The 10,110-nt window shown below is 39.4% G+C and overlaps 1 protein-coding gene across 1 annotated transcript; it reads left to right on the top strand.

The window, feature by feature from the left end:
• Window positions 1–6,643: 6,643 nt before the first annotated feature.
• On the top strand, window positions 6,644–9,776 carry LOC130940598 (inositol 3-kinase). The gene is made up of 2 exons (XM_057868790.1): window positions 6,644–7,789; window positions 9,328–9,776. The coding sequence occupies exons 1-2, from the start codon at window positions 6,872–6,874 to the stop codon at window positions 9,601–9,603; spliced, it is 1,194 nt and encodes a 397-aa protein (XP_057724773.1). The 5' UTR covers window positions 6,644–6,871; the 3' UTR covers window positions 9,604–9,776.
• The last annotated feature ends 334 nt before the right edge of the window (window positions 9,777–10,110 follow it).

Below are 10,110 nucleotides of genomic sequence, written 5' to 3'. Positions count from 1 at the left end.
TCCAATGAACTCTACAAAATAGCTGACAAGCCTTCATACATGGCACGGCTAGCCTTCCCCCACCTCATATGCCATCTATGTTATTCAGCCGGAGTTATCATAGATGGAGATGTCTCCATTGAAGAAGACAAGCCCATCACCAAGAAAAGGATGGAGCAAACAAAAGAAGTCCCTCACGGCCCCCAAGGAGAACATGAGGAAGTTCATCATCAACAAATGCCTCATGGAATGCACTTTCCTCCCAACAACTATTGGGAGCAACTCAGTACCTCTTTAGAGGATTTGAGCCATAATGTGGAACAACTAAGGGTGGAACACCATGAACACGCCCTCACTCTCCAAGAAATAAGAGAAGATCAAAGAGCAATGAGGGAGGAGCAACAAAGGCAAGGAAGGGACATAGAAGAGTTGAAGAACATTATGGGTCCTTCAAGAAGAAGACGCCACTAAAGGTGGATTCATTCCTTGTTCTTTATTTCTTTCTGTTTTCGGTTTTTAATTATGGTGTTTATCTATGTTTTGTGTCTTTATTTCATGATCATTAGTATGTAACCATGCCTTAAAGCTATGAATAAAATCCATTAGTCCTTCACCTCTCTTAAAAGAAAAATGTTTTAATTCAAAAGAACAAGAAGTACATAATTTTCGAAATTATTATTGAATTTTGTTTAATTATATTGATATGGTGACAATGCTTTTGTTTTCTGAATGAATGAATGAACAGTGCATATGTCTTTGGATATTGTTGTTTATGAGTGTTAAAATTGTTGGCTCTTGAAAGAATGATGAACAAAGAGAAATGTTATTGATGATCTGAAAAATTCATGAAATTGATTCTTGAAGCAAGAAAAAGCAGTGAAAAAAAAAATGGCGAAAATTTTAAAGCAAGGATCCAAGGCTTTGAGCATCACTGGATAGGAGGGCCCAAGGAAAATAAATCCAGGCCTAAGCGGCTAAATCAAGCTGTCCCTAACCATGTGCTTGTGTCATGAAGGTCCAAGTGAAAAGCTTGAGACTGAATGGTTAAAGTCGTGATCTAAAGCTAAAGAGTGTGCTTAAGAGCTCTGGACACCACTAACTGGGGACTTTAGCAAAGCTAAGTCACAATCTGAAAAGGTTCACCCAGTTATGTGTCTGTGGCATTTGTGTATCCGGTGGTAATACTGGAAGACAAAGTGCTTAGGGCCACGGCCAAGACTCAAAAGTAGCTGTGTTCAAGAATCAACATGCTTAACTAGGAAAGTCAATAACACTATCTGAAATTCTAAGTTCCTAAAGATGCCAATCACTCTGAACTTCAAAGGAAAAAGTGAGGTGCCAAAACTGTTCAGAAGCAAAAAGCTACAAGTCCCGCTCATATAATTAAATTAATATTCATTGATATTTTGGACCTTATAGTATATTCTCTTCTTTTTATCCTATTTGATTTTCAGTTGCTTGGGGACAAGCAACAATTTAAGTTTGGTGTTGTGATGAGCGGATAATTTATACGCTTTTTGGCATTGTTTTTATATAGTTTTTAGTAAGTTTGAGCTACTTTTAGGGATGTTTTCCTTAGTTTTTATGTTAAATTCACATTTCTGGACTTTACTATGAGTTTATGTGTTTTTCTGTGATTTCAGGTAAATTCTGACTGAAATTGAGGGATTTGAGCAAAACTCTGAAAAAAGGCTGACAAAAGAACTGCTGATGCTGTTGGAATCTGACCTCCCTGCACTCGAAATGGATTTTCTGGAGCTACAGACCTCCAAATGGCGCGCTCTCAACGGCGTTGGAAATTAGACATCCAGGGCTTTCCAGCAATATATAATAGTCCATACTTTATTCGAATAATGACGACGCAACTTGGCGTTGAACGCCAAGTACACGCTCCTTTCTGGAGTTAAACGCCAGAAAAACGTCATGATCCGGAGTTGAACGCCCAAAACACATCATAACTCGAAATTCAACTCCAAGAGAAGCCTTAGCTCGTGTATTGATCAAGCTCAGCCCAAGCACACACCAAGTGGGCCCCGGAAGTGAATTTATGCATCAATTACTTACTCATGTAAACCCTAGTAGCTAGTCTAGTATATATAGGACATCTATCTATTGTATTAGACATCCTGGATTGTATTTTGAATCCTGTGATCATGTTTTAGGGGGCTGGCCATTCGGCCATGCCTGGACCTCTTTCACTTATGTATTTTCAACGGTGGAGTTTCTGCACACCATAGATTAAGGGTGTGGAGCTCTGCTGTACCTCAAAGATTAATGAAGTTCTATTTTCTTTTATTCAATTCTCTCTTATTCTTATTCCAAGATATTCATTCGTACCCAAGAACATGATGATAGTGATGAGTTAGATAACCCTCATCACTATTCTCACTGATGAACGCGCGTGATTGACAACCACTTCCGTTCTACATGCAACAAGGCTTGAATGTGTATCTCTTAGATTCCCCAACAGAATCTTCGTGGTATAAGCTAGATAGATGGCGGCATTTATGAGGATCCGAAAAGTCCAACCTTGTCTGTGGTGTTCCGAGTAGGATCCTGGGAATCCGGAAAGTCTCACCTTGTCTGTGGTATTCCGAGTAGGATTCCGGTAATGAATGACTGTGACGTGCTTCAAACTTGTAACCTGCTGGGCGTTAATGACAGACGCAAAAGAGGGATTCTATTCCAGTAGGAGCGGGAACCAACCGGTGATTGGCCGTACTGTGACAGAGTGCGTGAGCATTAGCTTTCACTGCGAGGATGGGATGTAGCTATCAACCATGGGTGATGCCTCCAGACTGGTTAGCTGTGCGAGTGACAGCCGCATAGGATATTTCCCCGTGAGGATGAAAGTAGCCACAGTTGATGGTGAACCCCTATACAAAGCTTGCCATGGAAAGGAGTAAGAAAGATTGAGTAGAAGCAGTGGGAGAGCAGGCGTCCGAGAGCTCTACAGCATCTCCATTCCGCTTATCTGAAATTCCTACCAATGAATCTGCATAAGTATTTCTATCCCTTTTTATTATTCCTTTTTATTTACAATCCAATAATCACAATTACCTTTTTAATATGCCTAACTGAGATCTGCAAGGTGACCATAGCTTGCTTCATACCAACAAACTCTGTGGATTCGACCCTTACTCACGTAAGGTTATTACTTGGACGACCCAGTACACTTGCTGGTTAGTTGAACGGAGTTGTGAATTCAAATAAAGAAAATAAACAGTGCCCTAAGAGTATATTCATTCAAAATCCAAGAAACATAGATCACAATTTCGTCCACCAAAGACGTTCTACGACCGGTTATGTATATAAAATACAAGGTGCTCCAGTTAGTTGGCGATCGATGTTACAGGCTACAGTGGCACTATCTACTACAGAGACTGAGTACATGGTAGTAGCAGAAGAGGTGAAAGAAGCATTGTGGCTAAATGGTCTTCTAGATGATTTGGGGTTTCAGCAAGATTGCGTGAATCTGAGTTGTGATAGTCAAAGTGCAATTCATTTGGCAAAAAATCAGGTTCATCATGCTCGTACCAAGAATATTGATGTAAGATATCACTTTGTGCGTGATGTTATAGAAAAAGGCAACATTTCTCTTGTAAAAGTACACAGATGAAAATCCCGCAGACATGTTGACTAAAGTAGTATCAGGAAACAAATTCCAGCATTGCTTGTATTTGCTCAACATTATTCCATGTTAAGTATTACATGGCGAATAAAGGAACTATGTTTCGTTTGATCCTGGTAAAGGGTATAGAGGCAGTCGTTGTCAAGATGATGCAACCAAATACGAGTACTACAATTTGTTCGTTCAAAATTTGAGTCAGTTTTTCAAATTGTGACCGAGGTAGAAAATTGTGAGAATACAGAAACGCTAAGAGCAAACTTAGGGAGTAAAATAAGGTTTGCAAGAAGTTTTTAATAGGAGAGAACTTGTAGGGAGTTTTCATAGGAGGATTTTATTCTTGATCATTGAAATTATAGCATAGATGATACTATATATATTTCTGTAGCATTGTAATTGAAACATCATCAAAAATAAGAAAGAAAATGAATTCACATCATATTTTCTCATATTGTCTTTGTTATAGTTAGTGCATTATTGTGGGTAGTGTTCAATTTCATATTACTTTGTATCTATTAGAAGTCCAAATTTTGCTGCAGACTCAATAGCTCCCGTGCAACTGACGGCGACAATCAGAATCCTGATAGCGGAGGTTGCAGTGGAGGAACCTGGGTTTCCTTCTAGAGAGATGCTTCTCCTTCTGTTGACAACTGGGCATGGTGCGAGAATGAAAGATTGCTGAAGACTCAACCCAACTGTTTCATCCATTTTTTTTTCTAAGAAGCACTCCCGATCTAAAAGGCCCAACCCATGAAGCTGTTGTGCAACCCAACAGCTCGGCTCAGCTAACCATTCCATGAGCGCCTACCTTCTCCTGATCCCTGCACCATTATGCAAAAGATGGTAACACATGTCAAGAAGAGATGCAGCCAGAAAAAATATGTGTAAATCTGTATGAAACTTGATATGTACGCTAGATGACCCCTTAAAAAATACTTTTATTTTTGTCAAATTTCCATCACGTATTTTCATTTAATTCTCCTCATAAAAAATGTGAATCATGAATATCTATAAATATTAATTTTTTAAATTAACACAACTATAATATAATCTAATATAATTCAATTAATCATATTAAAATATAATCTAAACACAAATTTAACATAATTCACATACACATAAAATTTTTAATATAAATATTAAAAAAAATAAAATAAAAATAATTTCTAACAAAATAATATAATATAACTTTTATATATAAGTAGTGATACTTTAGTAATTTCACTGTTTGTAGGTAATACATGCAGATGCCCATTAAATTTGTAGAAATTTTATGAGTTTGGTTAATCCTCTGCTGTCGGTAATACCCAACTGCACCCACTTTCACGGCTATTTTGTCATTCACAATATATATATATAAGAATTTAATTTTAATATACTTTTAATATAAAATAATTTTATTTTAATTACATAATGTTATATCAATAAAAATAATTATTTTTAATATTGACCGCTGTGAATGGTCATTCAAAACAATAAATGCCATTATACGATTAAGTAACGGTCAGTACATCAAAATTTAACTCTATATTTAAATATATTAAAAGTATAATTATTTATTTGAAAACCAATTAACATTTAGTATTCCCGCACCATTTCAACTTTTCATATCCTCGGTCTTTATCATGCATGGTTCTGAAAATCGAACCGGACTAGCCGGTTCAACCGGAAAAATTGGAAACCGGTCACCTAACCAATCCGGATAAGGTCAGAAACCGACTGAAAAAAAATCGGTGAAAAAATCGGTCGAACCGACGGTTAACCGGTGAACCAGGAGAACTGTCCAGTTTTTTCACGATTTATTGGTTTGCATATTAAACTTCAAAACGGCGTCGTTTTGAAGAAGAAAAAAAAAAGAAGAAGAAAATGGCTATCAGCTATGCACGAACCCTAATAGCCACCACCCCCAGTATCTCAGTATCTCTCAACTCTCACCCTCTCACCCTCCCACAGCCCTTCATCGCCGTCGCACCTCTCCTCCATCGCCGTCGCGGAGCTCCTCTCCTCCATCGTAGTCGCCCAGCTCGCCACCTCCACCGTCGCACCTCTCCTCCATCGCCGTCACGGAGCTCCTCTCCTCCATCGCCGTTGCCCAGCTCGCCACCTCCACCGTCGTCGCCCAACTCTCCACCTCCACCGTCGTCGCCGGTAATACTCTGCCTTCCACCTCGGTTCATGTATCCTATTTCTGTTCCCATTTGATTTCATGTTCCTATTTCTGTTCATGTTTCTGTTCCTCTCTATCACAGAAAACATGCTCTTTGATGTTTATCTGGATTACATGATTTTGAGTTGCTGCTTCATGTTTATTTGGATTACATGATTTTGGTTTCTGTTTGATGAATCTTGAATCTGTTTTTGGCTTTCTATTATGATGCGTTGAAGGCAGATGGGGATTATTTTTGCTGCTTCAATTTTACTGCTTCATGTATCTGAGTTCAATTTTTGCTGCTTCAATTTTGCTGCTTCAATTTTGAGTTGCTGTTTCTTCAATTTTACTGCTTCATGTATCTGAGTTCAATTTTTGCTGCTTCAATTTTGCTGCTTCAATTTTGAGTTGCTGTTTCTTCAATTTTGCTGCTTCATGAATCTGAGTTCAATTTTGAATTGCTGTTTCATGAATTTTGCTGTTTTATTTTTTGTTTAGTTATCAATTTTGATGTTTGAAGTTATTTGTGAACCTCTGATCTTAAGTAATGGATAATTTATTATGTGAAATATTAAATTTTATTAAGTTATAAATTATTGAATTTTATTAAGTTTAATAATTTTATTTAATATTTAATTAAACCGGTTGAATCCCGGTTAAATCCCGATCAAACTAGTAAACCATTGAATCAGTGACCTCACCGGTTTATTGACCAATTCGGTTCTCGCAACCTTGTTATCATGTTTACCACTGTCGACATGCATCAACTAAGCTGATGATCCCATGATTTGATCCATTTTAGTGGCCGATAATAATAATTAAAAAAAAAACAAAGAAAGCAATATAAAAGAGGAGGGAGAGACATACCAAAATTCTGGGCGCCATGCTGTTGAAAGTAGAAAGGAAGGAAGGCAGGAAGGCAGCAACTAACTAGGTATTGACACCCAAATCACATTTGTGGCGCGCGTCGTCTTCTTCCTCTCACACCACACCACACCACATCCCTCTCTAACTCTCTTCATTTTCTTCTTCTTCTATAACAATAATAATGGACTCTCACAACTCTTGAAACCCCTTCTCATTCTCACCCATGATCCCTTCTCTCCCTCATCACCATGGTTATCCACTCTCCCACGCAACCCCCTTCCCCCACCGCCCCCACCACTGCCCATGGAGGCCTTGTCGTCGGAAACTACTGCCATGACGTCCTCATCCGCGACCACCACGTAACTGCCCACGCCCTCGGCGGCGCCCCCTCCTTCATCATCCCCGTCCTCCACTCCCTTTCCCTCCCCTTCCTCCTCCTCTCCAAGGTCGGCTCCGACTTCTCCTATTCCTCCGCCACCACCACCACCACCCTCCACCCCCCAATCGTCGTCTCAACCTCCCAAACTACCGTCTTCCACGCTCACTTCCTCTCCGCTACCCCCGACACCACCTCCCTTCCCCCCTCCGGCCACCCCGACCGAATCCTCAAACGTGTCGGATCATGCGATCCCATAACCCCCTCCGACCTCCCCTCCAATTCCCTCTTCCTCTTCGGCTTGGCTGTCGGCGTCGCCGGCGAGATCCTCCCTGAGACGCTCCAATCAATGCTCGACCTATGCGACGTCGTTTTCGTCGACGCGCAGGCCATAATCCGAACATTCGACCCCGAAGATGGAACGGTGAGACTCGTGAATTTGAATGAAACGGGATTCTTCCACCTTCTCCCTCGGATCGCGTTCTTGAAGTGTTCGGCAGAAGAGGCGATTTTCGTCGATATTGAGGAGGCGAGGAAGTGGTGCTGCGTGGTGGTCACGTGCGGAAGGCATGGGTGTGAGGTGTTCTGGAAGGACGGGGAGTTGAAAGTGCCGCCTTTTGCGGCGGATCAGGTTGATCCGACGGGGGCAGGGGACAGTTTCTTGGGCGGGTTCGCGGCGGGGATCGTGATGGGTTTGGGTGTTTGGGATGCGGCGTTGTTGGGGAATTTCTTTGGTTCCTTGGCTGTGGCCCAGGTTGGTCCCCCAAAGCTTGATGCCAAGTTGTTTCAGGTTTGTTGCTTTTTTTTTATTCTCTTTGTTCTTATCTTTTGGCCTTGTTGGTTATAAACTTATAATTGAAATAGTAGTGAATAGAAATCATAGGATGATGGTCATAATAGGTGAACGAACTCATTAGAAAAAGTTTAACTTGTTTCACATTCAAACGTGTGCGTCATTTTTATCGAGTTGACGAACCTTCTTTCACCGTTAGATTAGATACCGAGGAGGGTTTTTGGGAAGAAGAGGAAAGAAGGCTAGAGCACATTCGATGTAGTTGCTTGCTGTATACGCGTGTTTGTGTCACTTTGATTTTAGTAACGATAGCTGTTCCGAAACAAAGTTGTGTACAAGAGCAATGCTATGCAATCAAAATGCTTATTGTGGACAACTTATCATTTAAGAGTTTAGAAGTCTGCAGGATCCGTCATTCTCCCAAAAAAAAAAAGGGTTCCTTTGTGCATTTTTCTAGTACAGAAATAGTATGAGAAACTTGAATTATAAAGATCATTCGTTGATTTGAAATTGATTGTGGAGGTCGTTTGGAGGGTGCTGTCATGTTAGTGATGTCAGTTTGAATTTTGGCAGAGATTGATGTTCTGTATTAAAGCTTCTGCATATCCAACGTAATAATACATCCCTATCTTGGAGTGTTAAGAAACCACATATAAGTGCGGAGGAAACTTAGGAAAGTTGAAATGAGAAATTTATATTCTTGCGGTATGGAATTTTCCTTTGTTTATGTACCATTCGATGTGGGCTACTTTGGCTTTATTCTTTTGCTTTAAAAATGTTAAAATGGGAGACAAATGGCGGTCACTCAGCACAGCTTGTGTAGCATTTATTGTTAAATAACTTCTTTTTGCTATAGAAATACCTAAGAATGTATTCTTAGAATATTCAGAGGTGGACATTAGCAGTGGAAACAGGAATTGTTCTTCATGTAGGATGATGCTGTCAGAGCTCCCCGTATGAATTTTAACCTTTTGAGTTATGGGGGATGGCCAAGCATATTAGTGGAATTTTCATTTACAGATATCTATAGTTTGTGAACCATGCTATGATGCATGGAGATAATCCAGTGTTATAGATCTAGCATACTTTCACATCGATAATTTCTGTTAGATCTATACTATTGTATTATCTTTGATGCATCGTGCACCTAGTTAAAGTAGGTCATTTGAGACATTCATGTAGTAACAAAAATACATGCTGATTAACTGATATCAGGAATTGGTTTTCATTGTTTTGGTTTTGCATATAAACTGGAGTTGCTATCATTATATTGGGAATAAAAAGCGTTGAGTCTAGGATCATAATGTGCAATTTATACTACGATAACAGCTATTTGGTTATCATTTCGACGTTTGGTTAACATGGTTATAGAAATTCACAATACCACGCAATTAATTTAAATGATTTCAGAACCAGATTTATCAAGGCACGGCTATGCATTTTTTTTCTAACTCTCAACTCCGAATAGTTTGAAGAAAATCTTGTTTGTCATGTTGCCCTGGCCCTCACTTATATTTGCATAATACTAATTTCAGGTAGTTAAGGATGAGATGCAGAAAAGGAAGATACAAGACTTCCCCTGCTTAGAAAGAAGAGGTGATTGGTTGGGGTTTCGGGAATCACCTGATCAAGATCAATTCTATGAATCTCTTGCTGCTACTAAAACCGTAGTTATGTCCCAGATTCAAGAACCAGATTGGAATTTAGTGAGCTCTCCAAAGGAGTCGGCAGAGCAGAATAACTCAAAGGCAAAACTGCCACTGAATTACGTTCAAGAGGAACCGATTCCAAGTTGCGATGGCAAACCTTGATCTCATTGACGTTGGAGCTCAAAATGTCACATTCAATTTTCCTGCACTCTTTCATTTTAAGGAACGCTGCATTTTGTACACCAAATTCCACATGTAGCCTAATTGTAGTTATAACTTGTAGTTTTACTAATCACTAATAAGAAATAAAAAGGGAAAGAAAAATATATATCAAATTCAACGGATTGAAATTCCATTTGGACTGGTTGTTGAGATCATGAAATTTGATGATTAGCAACACAATTCCGTTACGCATACACTCCACCACAAGCCATTTGTATAAAATTATGTAGGAGGCATAAAAGTAAATCATTTTTAGTTTTTTACGACAATCGTTAACTGATGCATTGCTTCATTGCTGAAGGCCTTTTTTCTTTCTAATTTTGGCCCAATGTTGGTGTTTTTTTTTTCTAGAAATGGCTCATTTGCTGTGTAACGTGGGTTTATGGGAAAAATAATTTCTGAGGTTGAAATCACCAGTCCAATCAATAAGTCCAAATGATGGGGTAA

Source organism: Arachis stenosperma, chromosome 7 (genome assembly GCF_014773155.1).
Source record: "Arachis stenosperma cultivar V10309 chromosome 7, arast.V10309.gnm1.PFL2, whole genome shotgun sequence".
Lineage (NCBI taxonomy): Eukaryota > Viridiplantae > Streptophyta > Magnoliopsida > Fabales > Fabaceae > Arachis > Arachis stenosperma.
This window is presented reverse-complemented; position numbering and strand designations above follow the sequence as displayed.

Bases quoted from the DNA above. Each gene is read 5' to 3' on its own strand.
- LOC130940598 (XM_057868790.1), top strand. From the start codon at position 6,872: ATGGTTATCCACTCTCCCACGCAACCCCCTTCCCCCACCGCCCCCACC. The intron at 7,790-9,327 runs GTTTGTTGCTTT...TACTAATTTCAG, and splicing joins TTGATGCCAAGTTGTTTCAG to GTAGTTAAGGATGAGATGCA.